The sequence below is a fragment of the Sorex fumeus genome, unplaced genomic scaffold, assembly GCF_029834395.1.
Source record: "Sorex fumeus unplaced genomic scaffold, SorFum_2.1 ptg000018l, whole genome shotgun sequence".
Lineage (NCBI taxonomy): Eukaryota > Metazoa > Chordata > Mammalia > Eulipotyphla > Soricidae > Sorex > Sorex fumeus.
Genome location: NW_026606075.1, coordinates 36,631,185 through 36,650,710, shown reverse-complemented (window position 1 = coordinate 36,650,710; position 19,526 = coordinate 36,631,185). Strand labels below are relative to the sequence as shown.

At 59.2% G+C, this 19,526-nt stretch overlaps 1 protein-coding gene and 1 long non-coding RNA gene across 2 annotated transcripts; one reads left to right on the top strand and one right to left on the bottom strand.

The window, feature by feature from the left end:
* The first annotated feature begins 210 nt into the window (after positions 1-210).
* On the top strand, positions 211-2,828 carry LOC130021799 (28S ribosomal protein S14, mitochondrial). Its single transcript, XM_056112609.1, has 3 exons — positions 211-291; positions 1,269-1,427; positions 2,279-2,828. Exons 1-3 carry the CDS (start codon positions 247-249, stop codon positions 2,459-2,461), a joined length of 387 nt encoding a protein of 128 aa, XP_055968584.1. The 5' UTR covers positions 211-246; the 3' UTR covers positions 2,462-2,828.
* A 6,297-nt stretch (positions 2,829-9,125) lies between these two features.
* On the bottom strand, positions 9,126-14,442 carry LOC130021820 (uncharacterized). The gene is made up of 2 exons (XR_008792200.1): positions 14,310-14,442; positions 9,126-9,540 (listed from the first exon to the last, which is right to left on the bottom strand). It is a non-coding gene; the product is annotated as an uncharacterized LOC130021820 (long non-coding RNA).
* Positions 14,443-19,526: the final 5,084 nt, after the last annotated feature.

Sequence of the window (19,526 nt, the reverse complement as noted above, 5' to 3'; positions counted from 1 at the left end):
CATGGTCCCCTGTTAGGGTCTCGGCATCGAGCCTAAGACAGTGACCAAATCCCCTGCTTTGGGGAACACAAACCTTCTCTTCCCGCGCCCTTAGGGAGCCCCAGGGCCGCTTTAGCCCCGCCCCGAGGTCCAGGCCCCGCCCCCGAGCTCTGGGCCCGCCCCGACGCCCAGGCCCCGCCCCTCGCGGCGTCACTCCTCGCGGACCCGCGCCCGAGGTCGCAGCGATTGGACGTAGCGGCCGTCAAGATGGCGGCCTCCATGTGGGGCTCGCTGCTGCGGAAGCTTCTGCAGGTCAGGCCTCACCTCGCCCTCTCCCCTGCTCCCGGGACCCCGCCGCTAGCGTGGCTGCAGGTGGGCCGAGCCAGGGGTTCCCGAGACCCCCGAGACCGGGAGCAGCGAGGACGCAGCGCGCCTGATGCTTCTCGGCCCGGCGCGCGGGCGGGCTGCAGCACGACCCCCTGGCACGGGGCTGGGAGCGTGAAGACCCCCGTGCTCCTGAGCTGGCCCCGCGGCCTGGCCGGAATCCTGGGGGCGGGGCCTGGGCCTGGGGGCGGTGCTAAAGCCTTCCTGGGACTCCCTAAAGGCACGGGCTCTGCACCCTTGAAAATGGGGACCTGGAGGACCCAGCTGAACCCGGCCCTGGCCCCACCGGCTGAGCTTTTCTCCCCTCAAAACGCTCCGTGGGTTAAGAATTGCTGCCTCCCCCTCCCCCACGTTCACCGGTTGGAGGCACACCCCAATTTTCTTTTTCTCATAGAAAAGATAGGAATCAGCGGGACTTAACCTCCATAGCATTTCTCTAGCTCCCCCGTCCCCCAGTTACTTTTTTAAAAAAGTTCTGGGTCCTCCCTTGCCTTGCCTGCAGCTGACCCAGGCTTGATCCCTGGCACCCCATGGGATCCCCCCTGAACCATGGGGTCCCCAGAGCCCAGCCAGGAGTGATTCCCGAGTGCAGAGCCAGGAGTGATCCCCGAGTCCAGAGCCAGGAGTGGTGCCTGAGTCCAGAGCCAGGAGTGATCCCCGAGTCCAGAGCCAGGAGTGATCCCCGAGTCCAGAGCCAGGAGTGATCCCCGAGTCCAGAGCCAGGAGTCACCCCTGAGTGCAGAGCCAGGCGTGATCCCATCCCTGAGCACAGAGCCAGGAGTCAACCCTGAGCATCATCAAGCGTGGCCCCAGAAAACCAACACAAAAGCCCTCAATAGAGAGGATCGACAGGGCTTGGGACTCTAGCCTGACTGTCCTCGATGCTGCCTGTGGCTGTCCCCTAGGTGGACCCGGCATCAGCTGCAGGACAAGTTCGAAGTTACTACGTCGACTGGAAGATGTTACGAGACGTAAAGAGACGGAAGATGGCGTTTGACTATGCGGATGAGCGGCTGCGTATCAACTCCCTCCGGAAGAACACCATCCTGCCCAGAGGCCTGCAGGTCAGTTCCTGGAGAGAACCCAGGTCCCAGCCACCGACAGATCTGCCCCGCAGCTCAGGGACCTTTTGATCCAGTTAGTACGGGAGAACAGTGACAATGACAGTAATCTCTTAAATTGTTGCCCCTGAAACTGTTTTTGGCAACTTAAAGCTATTCGCTCCTTGGGGCTGGAGCGATAGCACAGCAGGTAGGGCATTTGCCTTGCATGCAGCCAACCCAGGTTTGAATCCCAGCATCCCATATGGTCCCCTGAGCACCACCAGAAGTGACTCCTGAGTGCTAGAGCCAGGAGTAACCCCTGAGCATCTCCAGGTGGACCCAAAAAGCAAAAAGCCGTGGCATTCCATGGCGGTGAAAAAGTACCAGGGTGTGGAGATCACACAGAATCAGGCTGCTGCTTTGACCTGATTTGATCTCCCCCACTTCATCTGTCTTCTTTTTCGGTGGGGGGTGGGGGGGCGGTTCACACCCGGCGATGCTCAGGGGTTCCTCCTGGCTCCGCACTCAGGAACCACTCCTGGCAGTGCTTGGGGGACCCTGTGGGATGCTGGGAATCGAACCTGGGTCGGCCTCGTGCCAGGCAAACACCCTCCCCGCTGTGCTATCGCTCCAGCCCCAAGCAAGGGTTCTTTTTATTTTGCTTTTTGGGTCACACCCACTGATGTACAGGGGTTCCTCCTGGCTCATGCACTCAGGAATCACCCCCTGCGGTGCTCAGGGGACCCTATGGGATGCTGGGAATCGAACCCGGTCAGCCGCATGCAAGGCCAATGCCCTCCCCGCTGTGCTATTGCTCTAGCCCCTTATCTAGTTTTTAAAAATGAACCTGTAACCTCGTTTGCTCCCCCTAGGAGGTGGCTGATGAAGAGATCGCGGCCCTGCCCCGCGACAGCTGTCCGGTCCGCATCAGGAACCGCTGTGTCATGACCTCCCGGCCACGTGGGGTGAAGCGGCGCTGGCGACTCAGCCGTATCGTCTTCCGGCACTTGGCGGACCACGGCCTGCTGTCAGGGGTCCAGCGAGCCATGTGGTGACAGGTGGGGGCCTGAGCCCCCCCCCCAACCCCAGGCTGCGGGGAGGCACGAGCTAGCGAGGCCAAGACTGTTCTGAGAAAGGGACGCCCAGATTGTCCAGGCTGGGGGTCCAACCGGCGTGATGCCCGCTCATTTGAAATGAAGACATCGTGAAGTTTCCTTCGTCAGCCAAGGCTGACCGACAGTGAATCATCTTTTCTCCTGGATCCTACAGTTTGGACAGGCTGTGGTTCCCCATGTATGCTCTGAAAACGGAAAATATTAAAAAGATAGTTTCTGTGAAAATGTGGTCTTATAAGCCCCCCCTTTTTGTTCCCCCTCCAGTTTAATTTTTTTAGCAGCATCTAAAAGTGTCTGCATTCTTTTGTTCAGGACAGTATTATAGAATCTGACTCATTGACACATTGCTCGTCTCTGGCTTTTTTGGGGGAAGGGGGGCGGGGAGGAGGCTTTTTGGATCACACGAGGTGGTGCTCAGGGGTTACTCCTGGCTCTGCACTCAGGAATGATTCCTCAGGGTGCTCAGGGCATCATATGAAGCTGGCGGTCGAACCCAGGTCAGCCGCGTACAAAGCAAACACCCTCCCTAGTCTACTATCTCTCTGGCCTCAGTCTCTGGCTTTTTTAAATCCTGGGTTGGCTTCCCTTAAGTTTAGTTTATTATCAGAGAAACAGTATTTTAGAAGTTAGTGATGTGGGGGCTTCAGTCTAACGCTCTCCCAACTGAGCTGTTTCGGCACCGTATCTCGCCTGCACGGCAAAGACTGGCAAGCTACCCATGATGTATTCGATATGCCAAACACAGTGACAAGTGTCACAGTGGAGACGTTACTGGCCCACTCAATCTGGGGGCTGGAGCGATAGTACAGCGAGGGAGGGCGTTTGCCTTGCACTTGGCCAACAGAGTTCAATCCCCAGCATCCCACATGATCCCCCGAGCACCGCCAGGAGTAATTCCTGAGTGCAGAGCTAGGAGTAACCCCTGTGCATCACCAGATGTGATCCAAAAAGCAGAAAAAAAAGTTAATGATCTGGATTCGTTAACTGATACTGCAGTTTCTGTGAATAAAAGACCAAGTTTTTCATTTAAGTCCCTGAAAATCCAGAGGAAAAAAATTCACTGTGATCATACTACAGTATAGGTTCGATGTCTGGTACCTGCAGTTCTGGCAGGAGGGTGGGGGGCGGGGGCTCTGGGCACACCCACAGGATCTCTGGCTGCTACCTGCAGATGGGCATGAGCTGGGGGATGAGGGGGGACACTACATCTACAGGATCAATGGCTGGCACCTGAGCATGGGGCAGGAGAGGGCAACTGACATCCCTGCAGACTGCAGTTAATACTGGCAGGAGAGTACGCAGTGCTTGCTGGGAGGGCAGTGCTGACGACACTCGTGGGCTCTCCGGCTAGTACCTGCAGATGGGTAGGGAGGTCTTAGTGGGGGCTCCAGGAACACCTGTAGGCTGTCATTCACATATGCTGGAGGAGGGGCAGAGGGCAGGGCAACTGTGCCACGCCCACACCATCACTGTCGCACTGTCCTCCCGTTGTTCACATAAAAAATTATAAATTATTTTATATGTAATATTTATATTTTATATTTGCTCGAGCGGGCCCAGTAACGTCTCCATTGGAGACTTTGTTGTTACTGTGTCTGGCATATCGAATACGGCACAGGGAGCTTGCCAGGCTCTGCCGTGCGGGCGAGATACTCTCGGTAGCTTGCCGGGCTCTCCGAGAGGGGTGGAGGAATCGAACTCGGGTCGGCCATGTTGGCTGCATGCAAGGCAAACGCCCTACCGCTGTGCTATCGCTCCAGCGATATAAATTATAAAATTTATATTTTATAAATTATATAGCACTGTAGCACTGTCCTCCCACTATTCGTCGATTTGCTCAAGTGGGCACCAGTAACAGCTCCATTGTGAGATTTATTACTGTTTTTAGCATATCGAATATGCCACGGGAAGCTTGCCAGGCTCTGCCGTGTGGGCGGGATACTCTTGGTAGCTTGCCAGGCTCTCCAAGAGGGATGGAGGACTCAAACCTGGTTCAGCTGCATGCAAGGCAAACGCCCTACCTGCTGTGCTATCGCTCCTGCCCCCCTCCCCACCATCACTACCCAAAAATAAAAAGTGAAAATTGCTTGCAAATGCTCTTGAAAATTCCTTTTTTTGATGGGTTTACTTGACCCTGAATTTGGGGGAGGGTGGTTTTGAACTCAGATCGCTCCTCTCGGGAATCTGGGGACCTACACGGTGTCAGGGACCAAACCTGGAAGTAGTCTCGAAAGGCGAGTGCCCACCCACCTCACTTCTCACCAGCCCCAGGAGCGAGAAGCCTCCAAGCGTTTTTTTGTGCACACAATGGAAAAAAATAGAGGAAATGGGGAAAAAATAAGAGGGTCGTATGTTCCCTCCCCGCTCTGTTTTGTCTGTCTAGGACCACATTCTCCCCTGGAGTTTAGTTTAACCCTGATGTGTTTACCAGAAATACTGAATTTTCTAACAATGATCTAAGCATTTTCAATTTAATTTGATTTCGGGTCATTGTTGGTAAATAAAACAGCACTGTAGCACTATCCTCCCGTTGTTCATCGATTTGCTCGAGCGGGCCCAGTAACGTCTCCATCATGAGACTTGTTGTTACTGTGTTTGGCATCTCAAAGACCTCACGGGAAGCTTGCCAGGCTCTGCTGTGCGGGTGAGATACTCTCGGTAGCTGGCCGGGCTCTCCGAGAGGGGCGGAGGAATCGAACTCAGGTCGGCCGGGCCGGCCACGTGCAAGTCAAATGCCCAACCGCTGTGCTATCGCTCCAGACCAAATAAAATAGATCTGATATTTATTTATTTATTTATTTATTTATTTTTATTTATTTATTCTTGCTTTTTGGGTCACACCCAGCGATGCTCAGGGCTGACTCTTGGCTCTGCACTCAGGAATTTCTCCTGGTGATACTCAATGCTCAGGGGACCACATGGAATGCTGGGGATCGAACCCAGGTCGGCTGCATGCCAGGCCAACACCCTCCCCGCTGTACTATTACTCCAGCTCCCAAACAGACCTTATCTTAAGAGCTCGCAGGGAAGCTTGCAACTTCTTTCCTTCAGTTTATTCAATATATATGCCCATGTTACCTCTACTATAAATCTAGTCAGCAAGAGAAATAACCTAGAGGCATCACTGTCACTGCCACTGTCCTCCCGTTGTTCATCAATTTGCTCGAGTGGGCCCAGTAACGTCTCCATTGTGACAATTGTTATTGTGTTTGGCATATCGAATACGACCTAGAGGCATATGATTTTAAAAACCTTTAAATTGGGGCTGGAGCGATAGTATAGCGGGTATTGGCCTAGCACATACATTAAAGAGTTCTGTGTTCACCCCTCTGTGGAAGTACTTTGTCCCTTTATAGCCCTGATTCACAAACCCCCAGAACACTCACCCTTGGAGCTCTGCTCGCTCCTGGTCTCAGCAGGGCCCTCTCCTTCACTTCTGGGTCCTCACAGTTTGTCAGTTTGTCTGTCGTGGTTCTTCTGATTATTGTCGGTGCCAGACACTTCCTACTTCTCTGGGTCCCTATTTGGGCATCAGCTGCCTGGGACCAGCCCCGGGTGAACAGGCCTGAAGCAAAGCACCACGGGGATTAAGAAAAGAGGCTGAAGGGGCTGGAGTAATAGCACAGCGGGGAGGGTGTTTGCCTTGCACGCGGCCGACCAAGGTTCGATTCCCAGCATCCCAGAGGGTCCCCCGAGCACTGCCAGGAGTAATTCAGTGCAGAGCCAGGAGGAATTCCTGTGCATTGCAGGATGTGACCCAAAAAGAAAACATAAAATAAAGAGGCTGAGGGACTATTGCACAGTGGGGAAGGCGTTTGCCTGGCATGTGTCTGACCTGGGTTTGATCCCTGGCATATCACTGAGTCCCCTGAGCACCACCAGGAGTAATTCCTGAGTGCAGAGCCAGAAGGAATCCCTGAGCATCGCTGGGTGTGACCCAAAAAGCTAGTTATCCTGTTGTTCATTGATTTACTCAAGTGGGCACCAGTAACGTCTCTGTGCATCCCAGTCCTGAGATTTTAGCAGCCTCTCCTTACTCATCTTTCCTAACAATTGGAGGCTTTTTCAGGGTCAGGGGAATGAGACCCATTATTGTTACTGTTTTTGACATATTGAATACACCATGGGTAGCTGGCCAGGCTCTGTCGTGTAAATGGGAATAAGGAAGAATAATGGGAATAAGGGAGAAAAGACATAAACACATATGAAGCACTTCCTCCAGGGGAAATTCTTCTAGACGAGGGGGCACTCCATCTCCAAAGTTCTGGGTACTGGTCCCCAACACTCTGTGCTACGTTAACAACTAAAGTTGGTCAGTTAACAATTAACGCTGGTAGTTCTTACAAAATTCCTTTGACTCCTCAGTTTGCTGTTACCTCAGTAATGCCTGTTATTTTGTTGTGTATTCACTGTATTTTGTTGACTTTTTTCTGAAGATAGTTTGTGGGCTGGGGCTGGAGAGATAGTCCAGTGGGGAGGGTGCTTTGTTTGCACAAGCCAGGCCCGGGTTCAAACCCCAGCATCCCATATGGTCCCACGAGCCTGCCAGGAGTGATCCCTGAGTGCAGAGGGGTCCAGAGGCCTCCAGAGGCTGTACCTCACAGCACTGGGAGTGGGGTCTGGATGGCCAGACAGACAGGTGTGCAGGGAGCATAGTGGGTCTGCAGCACAGAGGGCCTTTACTTTAGTCCTGTTCTCTCTCTAGCTGACAGAAGTTGCTTTTGGGGTCTATTTTGTTTTGGTTTGGGGGACACTATGGGATGCGGGGGATCAAACCTGGGTGGGGCCACATGCAAATCATGAGGCACACACCCCCCTCCCCGTTATTTTTAAATCTTTGCCTACTAGATTCCTTGTTTGACTTCCTAATGGTTTCTCATTGCGATCCAACTTTCTTGAGCATTTGCTTTGTGCTTTTGAGGTATTTTCTCTTCCTCAGTCTCTGGTGCACAGAGCGAGCACGTCAGAGCTGTCTCCCCTCTCTCCTCCCAGGCCTGGTCCCCGGCATCTAGGCCCTGTCTCTGTCAGCACAGCTGTGATGCCCTCAGCCGGGGTCCTGAGGACAGCACCCAGCCTGAGGGGCCGGACGGGATTTCCCTCCCAACAACTGGCACCACCCCTGGCTTGGCTGCAGTTCCTGCAGCCGCTCTGTCAACCCAACAGCCACTCAAAACCGCAGGCAGGGGTGCCACAGCAATAGGACAGTGGGGAGGACATTTGCCTTGTACATGGTGGACCCAGGTTTGGTCCCCAGTATCTTATACGGTCCCCTGAACCCCACGAGTGATTCCTGAGAGCAGAGCCAGGAGGAACCCGTGTCGTCACTGGGTGTGGCCCCAAAAGCCAAAAACAAACCAAGAAATGCAGGCTGGGCCAAGGTGTTGTGGGCAAGACCTATCCCGAACCCCTAAGGTCCACTGAGCGCTGCCTGAGTGATCTTTGAATACTACCGGATGTGGACCCCAAAACACTAAATATAGCTCTTGGATTTTTGTGGGGCCCACATGCGCTGCTGTGGGTGGGAAAGGACAAGACTTAAACCCTTTACTGAGATGATTCATTAAAAATGTTCCTCTGTATCGTGGCGCAGGGTCCGCATACCTTAGTCCTTAGTGGATCTTTACCAACTAGCTTTGGTTGTGACTTTTCTGTGAACACGGCCTTCTCTTGCAGACTCGGGTGGCAATGCTAGATGGGACAGTTACAGAGAACGTCCTGTTCTTGTTTCTGTTCTTGAGGTCCTAAATCTAGCGAGGAACAACACTGGTGACAGATCTTTGAAATAAGGAGGCAATGCCCGGGTTCGATCCCTGTATCCCATAAGGTGTCCTGAGCACCGCCAGGAGTAATTCCTGAGTGCAGAACCAGGAGGAACTCCCAAGCCTCAGAGTGTGACTAACCCATTCCCCTAAAACATGGCATTTGGAGTGGCATGGCTGGTTTTCCTGTTGTTAAAGGATTTTCAGTCCCACTTCTGGAAAGATTCGAATGTGGGCTGTGAGCGACCGTCAGTGTGGCTGGTGTCTCTCCTGACAGGCCTTGGAGGCTGGAAAAGGGACCAAGGTCTGCACTGTGTTCCACCTACCTCAGGAACTGCCCACTGGGTTCTCCAATGGAGCTTCCACAATCCTGCACGGTCTTTGGTAGAGCAGGAACTTAGTTCCCTCTCGTAGGATGCCTGAGCATCGCCGCTAGTAGCCAAGAGTCGAGGTCACTCACCACTCACCCATTCAGAACCATTCCCTCTCCAATGCCTCCCCACATGGCAAGCTATTTCACTGACCGTAAAATTAAAATTTTATGAACGTAGAATCACATAATTTCATGCTTATTTTTGCGTTATGGTTCTTGGAGGCCTTGGATTTCTGACAATGTCCTAGCCATGTACAAAGACAAAATTTTCAATGTATTCACCTACTCATGGAGAAAGAAATGCTTGTGGATTAACTGAGGGCTGGGTATGTTATTTAAGCGGCTAACAGACCCACCCTGCTCTACAACACCCATCTCATTTTATGCAGGAATTCAGGTTTTATTTTTCTCTTACACTGGGAACGTGTAAAGAAAGAGCAACTTGCTAACTTAAATAAAAACACACATAGCGTGGCCTTTTCCTTAGGTAAGACTTATTTATTTACATTTCCCACAAGAATGCAGTATTATCTTTTCTTGAACAAAACTGGGGACTATGGAAACCATCTTTGTAGGAAGTTTTCAATAAGCTTATTACTTAAATAAACTCTTGAGTAGTTAAGAACAGGCTGTGAGCCGTTGGCGAACATACTGGTGCGGTTCTGCACCATCTCCTCACCGGCAATACATATACCGCGGTGCCAGAGCCCCCCAACTCGGACCCGAAGCCTCAAAACTCTGTGTCCCCTTTGGCTTGCTTCTCTCTCGACTCCACCCAGGCCTTATTGATGGTTCGCTTCATGTCGTCATCTCCGTCTTCATAGATTTTCTTCAGGACATGCATCAGGCCCTCGCTCGGGTCTGTCTCTGTGTCATAGGAGGGTTTTCTGACAGAGAAGACAAGAATGGAAGATTTCAGTTAAGTGAGATCTTTTAAGAGACATTCATGCACCATTTCTAGGTAGGAGAAAAAAAATCAGAGGAGTATTCAGATATTGAATCAACCTACACAAATCCATCCATACACACGACTGCATTGGGGCTTCAGGCCGTTTTTAGGACAATCCCACTGACCTTTCTGATCACCGTCTGTCCCAAGTATTACTCTGTCCCAAGTATTACGTCGCGACACACAGGAAGCCCATTAGAACTGAAATAGCCCTCAGGCCCAGGTGAACCAAGAGGTGAGCTGGAAGTGCCTGGAGAGAGAATCCTGCACCCAGGGGCCGAGCCTTAGGTCGCCCCACAGTGGGTGGCGGGTGGGGAGCCTGCAGGGAAGGGTCTCTGAATCCATGTCCTTTAGAGGAGCAAATACTGACTCCCCCGATACAGTTCTTTTTCCCCCTTTGGGAAGAAAAGAACTCTTAGGGAGTAAAACTCACTTCTTAGGGCTGGAGCGATAGCACAGCTGCAGGGCGTTTGCCTCGCACGCAGCCAACAGGGCCGAGCCGAGTTCGATTGCTCAGCCCCTCTCGGACGTGGCTCCGCCCCTCTCGGACGTGGCTCCGCCCCTCTCGGACGTGGCCGACCCGAGTTCGATGGCCCCGCCCCTCTCCGACCCGAGTTCGATGACGGACGGACGGACGGACGGACGGACGGACGGACGGACGGACGGACGGACGCCCCCGCCTCAGGGTCCTGTAGAGCTGGGCAGAGCCCAATCTAGGCACCACCTCTTAGCGCCAACCCCACCTGACTGGGAAGGGGCACGGCCAGCAGTGCTCGGGCCGACTCCTGACTCTCCCGGCAGTGCTGGGGTGGAACTGGGGTCCCCATGCATGACGCAAACACCTTACCCCCCCAACTATCTCCAGCCCCCGTCTGCCGCCAGACAGTGCTCAGCGTCCCTCAGGCAGGGCCCGGGGGGACCCCAAGGCGCTGGACTGTCGCTCGGCCCCTTCGGCCTGAATGTGAAGCGACCGGCCTCCAACTCCCCCTGACACGAGACTTGGCCAGCATGAACTGAAACGCCCAGGACGCGTGACCCCGAGGCCCCCGACAGACAGGTCAAAGCTCGGGCCCCGACTCCCAAGGGACCCGCCTGGCGGAGGCGGCAGGGGACAGTGTCCTCAACGAGGACACAGCGCCAGCCACGACTGATCTCCCACCGCCAGGAAGAGCGTGGGCTGCCCCAGGAGCATGGGACCCCCAAGAAGCCCCCACCTTGCTGACCCCCTGAGCACATCCGTCGAGGGGTTGGCAGAGATGGTGCAGGGGGGTGGGGAACGGGGCTGGCCGTGCACGCAGCTGGCCTGGGCTCGACCAGAGTAAGGTCTGAGCACTGTCAGGAGAGCCTCCCCGAGAGCCCAGCGGGCAGGGCGCTTACCTTGCATGCGCCTGGACGGGGTTCGATCCCCAGCACCCCGTACGGTCCCCTGAGCCTGCCAGGAGTGATCCCTGAGCGCTGGGCCTGAGCACGGCCAACACGGAAAACAAAAGACAGACAGACAGACAGCTCGGGAAACAGGCGGGGTCCAGGTCTGACCACAGCCCACCGCCGACAGAGCACTAGAGTGAGAGCACCGTGGGGAGGGCACTGGCCTGGCACATAGCCGACCCGGGTTCGATCCCCGGCATCATCCCATAGGGTCCCCCGAGCACCGCCAGGAGTGATCCCTGAGCGCAGAGCCAGGAGTCAGCCCTGAGCATCGCCAGGTGGGACCCAAAAACAAAAATATGAATAAAAATCCAACCAAAACAGGGCTGGGGAGATGGGATGGGGCGAAGGCGTTGCCTCACACGTGGGTGGACCCTGGTTCAACCCCGGCACCACACAGGGTCCCCAGGGCCCCGCCAGGAGTGACCCTCAATCAAACCCCAAATAAAACTCCACAACACAGGGCCGGAGCGATAGCACCGTGGGGAGGGCGTTGGCCTTGCACACAGACGACCCAGGTTCGATCCCCGGCATCCCCTAGGGTCCCCCGAGCACTGCCAGGAGTGATCCCTGAGTGCAGAGCCGGGAGGCAGCCCTGAGCATCGCCGGGTGGGACCCAAGTAGCCCATAAAAACCCCACGAGACCACCAACTCGACAATACAAAGTAAAACAGGCCGGGACCACGCCGCTTGCTCTGCCGTGAGGGGTTTGGGGGGACAGACGCGATCACAGGACATGGTGAGGAACAAATCTCAATCTGACACGCACCCTATGGTGGGCAGAGACTCGGGCGTGGCGGGAAGGTGGGGGGGCCCCACCAGGCAGTCCAAGGCCGGCGCCAAGTCACCTCGCTCTCGGCCGTCCTGGGACCCAAGTCGTCTGACCCTCCCGACAGGAGGGGGCAAGACTGAGTCTCAGGGCGCGCCAGGGGTCTCCGGACCCCAGCCCCAAGCTCAGATGCGCCCAGATGCGGCAGCCCCACTCCTCGGGGACCCCTCCCTGTCCGGCCTCATCCCTGCAGGCTCAGACACGCCCTGGATACCACGTGAGTCCAGCCACCCGGAGTGAGTCTCTGACAAGGCTCCCGGCCCGGCACCCTTCAAAGACTGACCCTGTCCCCGTAAAGACCCCAGCTGGGGGGCCGGAGCGATAGCCCAGCGGGGAGGGCGTCAGCCTGGCACGCGGCCGACCCGGGTTCGATCCCCGGCATCCCCTAGGGTCCCCCGAGCACCGCCAGGAGTGATCCCTGAGTGCAGAGCCGGGAGTCAGCCCTGAGCACCACCGGGTGGGACCCAAAAAAGGAAACAACAAAACAAAACAAAAACCCACCCAGCTGGGAAAGGACACCAAGCAGGGAGCACCCCAGAAGGTTTGGAGCCCTGGCAGCCCCGCGGCTCCCCGAGGCCCGTCAGGCGTGCTCTCTGAGCACAGAGCCGGGAGGGAAAGGCCCCAAACAAACGTTCCTCAAAAGAGAAAGCGAGAGCGAGAGAGAGCAGCGGGGTGACAGGGACCCAACGGGGCTGCCCGCGGCAACGTTTTCTTTCTCCTTCCTCTCCCGCTTCTCGCGGGTCCAACTTCAACCCGACTCCCGAACGCCGGGACCCAGCCCATCCGTGCCCCCCCCCCCCCCACGAACCAGGGGATTCTAGAAGCCACAAGAGGGCAGAGGTCAGGGTCTGGGGAGGTACGGCACTGGGCCATCAAGGTCTGCAGTCAGCACCCTGGTCGGCCAGTGACCAAGCTACAGCACCGCCGACGTCGTGTCCAGGACGGACACACGGAGTCGAGGAGACCCTTCTCCGCCGCCGGACCCCCGCCTCCCACCCCCTCCCGGGCAGGGCCCAGGGGCCACGGGCTGCCCAGCGGACTCCAAGGCACCAAACGGGACGCCGCAGACCTCCCCCGGCTTCAGGGGCAGGACCCCCCCAGCCCACTTCCCCAGGAGCCCTCACTCAGCCACAAGGGAACCCACCCACGTCCCCGCCGCCAGGGCAGAGCGAGGCCGCAGGAAACGCGCCCTGTCACCGCCGGCCACCCACCGTGGCTGGGCTTGAGAGTCTCGCGGCGTCACCCAGAGTGACCACACGGCCCCGGGGACCAGCCAGCATCCTCTGAGCTGTCTGTGAAAGCCCCCGATGCAGAGAGACAGAGACAGAGGGAGAGAGACACAGAGAAAGAGAGAGAGGGCCTCAGAGTGGCCTCAGAGTCACCGGGTCCCCGCACCCGAGCTCTGAGCCCGCGGACAGAGGACAAGACGGGGCCGTCCGTGGACAGTGTCGTATCCCCCCCCGCCACTCCCGGCGCACACACAGACCCAGGCTGCATCCCCCACGCCCACAAGGAACGCACCTGACAGCAGGTACCACCCGGGCACCTCGGACCCGGGCGGGACTCCAGGGCCACTCAGCAGTCTGGCCGAGATGCTCCTGGGTGTCCACTCACCCCTGGCCGGGTCCCACCTCCCCGGACGGTCATGGGCGCTGCTCTGCCGGCCACCAAGCTGCCACCTCCTGGTCCCTGCCCTCGGAGTGCCCCCTGTCCCCCGGCCGCAGCTGCTGCCCGGGGTTCTCTGGGGGCCCAGGGCCTGCAAGCCCCCACGGTCAGCAGTCACGGCCCGGGCCAGCCTCTGCCTGGTTCCCGGGTGTCCAGAGCCCACTGGCACCCACTGCGACCTTGAGCACAGGTACAGGCCACACCCCCCTCACTGGGCGCCAGGACTCTGGGGGTCTCCTCCCGCAGCCGGGCACGTGCCTGCACCCCCACCTCGGCAATGCCTGCAGGAGGGGGACGCACTCGCGCCCTCTGCGAAGGTGAGGGAACCCCGCGTGCAGCAGGAGAGGGTCGGGGGGGGCGCACGACCCCGCCTCCAAGGCCTGCAGGGACCCCCACATGCAGAAGAGGGTCTGGGGGCGCACGACCCTCGCCTCTGAGACCCGCAGGGACCCCGCGTGCACCAGGAGAGGGTCGGGGGCGCACGACCCTCGCCTCCGAGACCCGCAGGGACCCCGCGCGCACCGGGAGAGGGTCTGGGGGCGCACGACCCCCGCCTCCGAGACCCGCAGGGACCCCCGCGTGCACCTCGAGAGGGGTCCGGGGGCGCACGACCCCCACCCCCGCGGCCTGCAGGGCGCCCCACGTGCAGCGCGGGGGTCTGGGGTCGCGCGCCCCCCGCCCCCGGCCGCCGCCCCCAGGGCGCCCCGCGCGCAGCAGGAGGGTCCGGGGCCCCGCGCCCCCCGCCCCGCGCCCCCCGCCCCGCGCGCGCCCCCCGCCCGGCTCACCGCAGGCTCTGCGCGCCCCGCAGGCTCATGGCCGCGCGCCCCGCGAGGCCGGCGGGTCCGTCAGGCTCCCGGGCCGGGGGGCGCCATGCGGGGGTCGGGGGACGGCGCCGGGCGCCGCGGAGGACGGAAGTGGGCGCCGCTCTCGCGAGACTTCCGCGCCGCGCGCGCGCGCCACTTCCGGCCCGCGGGGCCCCGGCCGGGCGGGCTGGGGGGGCCCCGACGGCCGGCGCGTCCCCGGCGGCCCGGCCCGGGCGGCGTCCGGCCGCGCCGCCCGCGCGGTCCTCCCCGCGGGGCCCCCCCCGGAAACGCCGCCCCGCGCGCCGCGTTCCCGCCCGGGACGCCCCCGCCCGCCGCGCCGCGACCCCCGGCGGGCCCCCGGGCGGGCGGGCGCGCGGCTGCCATGGCGACGCCGGCGGGGTCGCGTTGCCATGGTGACCGGCGGGGGGCCCCCCCCCCGGTCTTCCCCGCCCGCGACCCCCGGAGCCGCCCCGGCCCGTCCGCGCGCGCAGCCCCGCGGGTCTGGGGGCTGCGCGACCCCCGGGCCCTGGAACCTTCGCGAACCCGGGCGGCGCCGCGTTCCCCGCGGACGTTCCTCCCCGGGACGAACGGGCGGGGGTCGGGGGCGGGGGCGCGCTGCGGGGTAAGGGGGTTGCATTGGGGGGCCGGGGGGCTGCGCTGGGGGTCAGGGGGCGCGCTGCGGAGTCGGGGGGCGGGCTGGGGGGGTCGGAGGCGTTTTGGGGGGTTGGGGGCGTGCTGGGACGATCTAGGGGGTCGGGGGGCGATCTAGGGAGTCGGGGGGCGCGCTGGGGCGATCTAGAGGGTCGGGAAGCGATCTCGGGGGTCGGGGGGCGATCTAGGGGGTCGGGGGCGATCTAGGGGGTCGAGGGGCGATCTAGGGGGTCGAGGGGCGATCTAGGGGGTCGGGGGGCGATCTAGGGGGTCGGGGGGCGATCTAGGGGGTCGGGGGGCGATCTAGGGGGTCGAGGGGCGATCTAGGGGGTCGGGGGGCGATCTAGGGGGTCGGGGGGCGCGCTGGGGGGTCGAGGGGCGATCTAGGGGGTCGGGGGGCGATCTAGGGGGTCAAGGGGCGATCTAGGGGGTCGGGGGGCGCACTGGGGCGATCTAGGGGGTCCGGAGGCGATCTCGGGGGTCGGGGGGCGCGCGGGTCCCCCCCAGGCTGCCCGGGGAGGGGGCGCGCGCGGTTTTGCATTTTTGCATTCTGGGGAGGGGTCGCGGGCGGAGGGTCCGGCAGCCCGGGGGTGCCGGCGGGGGCGGGTGGGTGGGGGGTTCGGGTTCGGTCCGGCTCGGCGCCCCTCCCCCCCGCGGCCCCGCGTGCCTGGACCCCGCGGGGGCACCTGGTGTGTGCGGAGGCCATGCGGGTCCGGCGGCGGGCGCGGGCCGGGCCGGGCAGCCCCCCGGCCAGTGTGATGCGGCGTGACGCCCCCCGCGCTCCCGCTGCGGCACAAAGCGACCCCCGCCCGCCCGTCCGCCCGGCCCGCGCGCGCCCCCAGCGGCGGCCGCGCGCCCTGCAGCCGGGCCGGCCCCTCCGCGCTCCCGCCGCGCGCTCGGGTCCGCCCAAGGCTGCGGCCAGGTCCGGCCCGAGTGGGCCTGGCGCGCGCGCGGGCATCCTCGGCATCCCCTGAGCATCCCCGGGGTGGTCCTGAGGCAGGACGAGCCCGAGGCGCCTCCTGGGGGGTGAAGATTTAACCGGAACCGAACACTCAAGTGGCAGGGCACTTGCTGACAGCCACCTGGGGCTCCGTCCCTCCTGCCTTGCATGGTCCCCAGTCACAGCCGGGAGTCAGCCCTGAGCACAGAACGAGGAGTCATTCCTGAGCACAGAGCCGGGAGTCAGCCCTGAGCACAGAGCCGGAGTGAGCCCTGAGCACAGAGCCGGGAGTCAGTCAGCCCTGAGCACAGAACAGGAGTGAGCCCTGAGCACAGAGCCGAGGGTCAGCCCCGAGCACAGAGCCGGGGGTCAGCCCCGAGCACTGAGCCAGGAGTCAGCCCTAAGCATTGTCAGGTGTCTCCCAGCCCCCCCACCAAGAAAATAACAACCCATGTTGGGGCCAGAGTGATTATTCAGCGAGGAAAGTGCTTGCCTTGCAGGCAGATGACCTGGGTTTTCCTTTGGTGTCCTCAGCCGGCCAGGAGTGATTCCTGAACACAGAGCTAGGAAACAACCCTGAACCACGTGTGTCCTCCCTCCCAAAACAACAACAACAACATGTTTCTGGAGCAATAGCACAGCAGATAAGGCATTTGCCTTGCACACGGCTGACCCGGGTTCGATCCCCAGCATCCTATGGGTTCGATCCCCCGAGCACCACCAGGAGTGATCCCTGAGTGCAGAGCCAGGAGTCAGCCCAGAGCATCGCCGGGTGGGACCCAAAAAGCAAAAAAATAAAATAAAATGCATTGCACAGGGCTTGAGAGACAGCACAACGGACTCCTAGGCTGACCTAGGTTTGATCCCACAGGGTCCCCCGAGCACCGCCAGGAGTGAATCCTGGGTGCAGAGCCAGGAGTCAGCCCTGAGCATCACCAGGTGGGGCCAAAGAAACAAAAATAAATAAATAAAAGAATCAATAAAGAATATTATCTCCCAATCAAAACTCTGTTTTCTTTGTGTGTGGGGGGGGAGTGGTTTATAGTTTTTATTTTATTTATTTTTTTAAATTGTTTTGTTTTTGTGTGAGTTCTGTTTTTTTTTTTTCCCTTTTGGGTCACACCCGGCGATGCACAGGGGTTACTCCTGGTCTGCACTCAGGAATTATCCCTGGCAGTGCTCAGGGGACTATATGGGATGCTGGGAATCGAACCCGGGTCGGCTGCGTGCAAGGCAAACGCCCTACCCGCTGTGCTATATCCCCAGCCCCTCTGTTTTTAAGGCCAGGAACTACTCCTAGCACTGTGCTCAAGAATCACTCCTGGAAAGTCCCCGGGACTCAGCATTGCAAGATGCTAAGAGCCGGGAGTCAGCCCCGAGGACAGAGCCAGGAGTCAGCCCTGAGCACAGATCTGGAGGGAGCCCCGAGCACAGAGCCAGGAGTCAGCCCTGAGCACTGAGTCGGGGGCAGCAGGGTGGAGTCTCCCTAGAAGTGCAGGAGTCTCAAATCTCCCCCCTCCTCCCACCCCGTCTCACCTTCTCATTTCTCTGGAATGCACCCAGTCAGGAACCTCAAGTCTTTTTTCTTCTTTTCTTCTATTTACAGTTGGGAAAGGGGGCTGGGGCCTGGGGCCTGGCTGGAGGCACATCAGGGAATAGTCCAGCACTGGGCACCCTCGGGAGCTTCCTCTGGGCCAGCCTGGAGGACAGTGTTTGGGGGAGTGCTGGAAGGATCCATGGGGACCTGGTAGTGACCTCGGGCCATCGCCAAGAAGGCTGAGGCTCAGTTGGGGGTTGACTCCTGAGATAGGCAATTCACCCCTCCGGGGAAGAGCCTAAAGGGCTGAGAAAGGCTGTAATTAATTGTGGGGGGCGGGCTCTGTCCCCAGCATAGGACAGCAAGTCAGAGGCCTTCAGGGGTCTCCACGAAGCCAGCAGTTCGGGAAAGAGCTTCGCTTTGGATGGGAGACCTGGGCGGGAAGGACAACCCCTCCCCCACCCATGGGACACACAGCTCCAGCCTGCGTTTGCAGTAGGGGGCGGGTGGCCTCTGAGGGGACCAGGAGGCCCGAGACCTCTCCAGGAAGATCTGGATCATGAGATAGTCATGCTAGGGTGACGCCCTCCCACCCGGCTGGTTCCCTCATGGTTTCTGGGACCCCCTCGCTCCCCAAGATCTCTCACCCACATACACAGAATCACATGGATTTGGGGCTGGAGCGATAGCACAGCAGGGAGGGTGTTTGCCTTGCACGCAGCCAACCCGGGTTTGATTCCCGGCATCCCATAGGGTCCCCTGAGCACCGCCAGGAAAGATCCCCGAGTGCAGAGCCAAGAGTCAGCCCTGAGCATTGCTGGGAATCGAAACCTAGTCCCTGCTGGGTGTGCTTAAAAACAACAACAACTAGGGGCTGGAGTGATAGCACAGGGTGTTTGCCTTACACAAGGCCAACCCGGGTTCGAATCCCAGCATCCCATATGGTCCCCTGAACACCACCGGGAGTAATTCTGAGTGCAAAGCCAGGAGCAACCCCTGTGCATTGCTGGGTGTGACCCCCCCAATAAAAAACAACAACTAAACAAGGATCAAAGCCAGAGAGAGGACAGGGTTTCCCACATGTGCCTTCCGTACTATCCATTCGGGTAGACCCCCAGAACTACACGGGGGTTTCTGGGTCCCACCAGGGGTAAGCCCAGGGCCCAAACCAGAAAGAAAGCGGGTGTGAGGGCTTGAAACTCGTCTTTGTTGGGCTCCAATAAACTCTCTTTTTTTCTTTTTCTTTTTTTTTTTGGGGGGTCCTTCCCTGCAATGGCCAGGGCTGACTCCTGGCTCTGCACTCAGGAATCACTCCTGGCGATGCCCCAGGGACCCTATGGGATGTCGGGGATCGAACCCGGGTCAACCACGTGCAAGGCAAATGCCCTCCCCGCTGTGCTATCGCTCCAGCCCCCCCAATAAGCTCTTGAGGGAACGGTCTGGACACCACATCACATGCCAAAGAACCCTGCCTGAACCTGCTTCCTGTTTATTTCCCAAGCCCCTCCCCATAGAACAGACCCCCGCCCACATCCCAATATCTTTTCTCTGTTTCCATCTCTCTTCCCGTTATTCATTCATTTTCTGCCTTTCTCTGATCTCTTCCTCTGCCTTCCACATCTTTCCTACCATGGGGAATGGTTCATTGCCCCCCCCCCCCCCCGTGTGTGTGTGTGTGTGTGTGTGTGTGTGTGTGTGTGTGTGTGTGTTTTGGAGTCACATCCAGTGATGCTCAGGGCTGACTCCAGGCTCTGCACTCAGGAATCACTCCAGGCGGTGCTCGGGGGACCCTACGGGATGTCGGGGATCGAACCCAGGTTGGCCACATGTTAGGCAGGTGCCTTACTTCAGTGCTGTCACCCTGCCTTCTTATCTTTTTTTTTTTTAAATGACTACCTTTAACTTGTCCTTAAGGGGCTGGAGTGATAGTCCAACAGGCAGGGCATTTTTTTGGCACGTGGCTGACCCAGGTTCGATCCCCGGCATCCCACAGGGTTCCCCAAGCACCATCAGGAGTGATTCCTGAGTGCAGAGCCAGGAGTCAGCCCTGAGCATCGCTGGGTGTGGCCCC

Excerpts from the sequence above, each read along its gene's own strand:
- LOC130021799 (XM_056112609.1), top strand. The coding sequence starts at position 247 with ATGGCGGCCTCCATGTGGGGCTCGCTGCTGCGGAAGCTTCTGCAG. Across the intron at positions 292-1,268 it reads TGCTGCGGAAGCTTCTGCAG|GTGGACCCGGCATCAGCTGC; the intron begins GTCAGGCCTCAC and ends GCTGTCCCCTAG. Across the intron at positions 1,428-2,278 it reads TCCTGCCCAGAGGCCTGCAG|GAGGTGGCTGATGAAGAGAT; the intron begins GTCAGTTCCTGG and ends TGCTCCCCCTAG.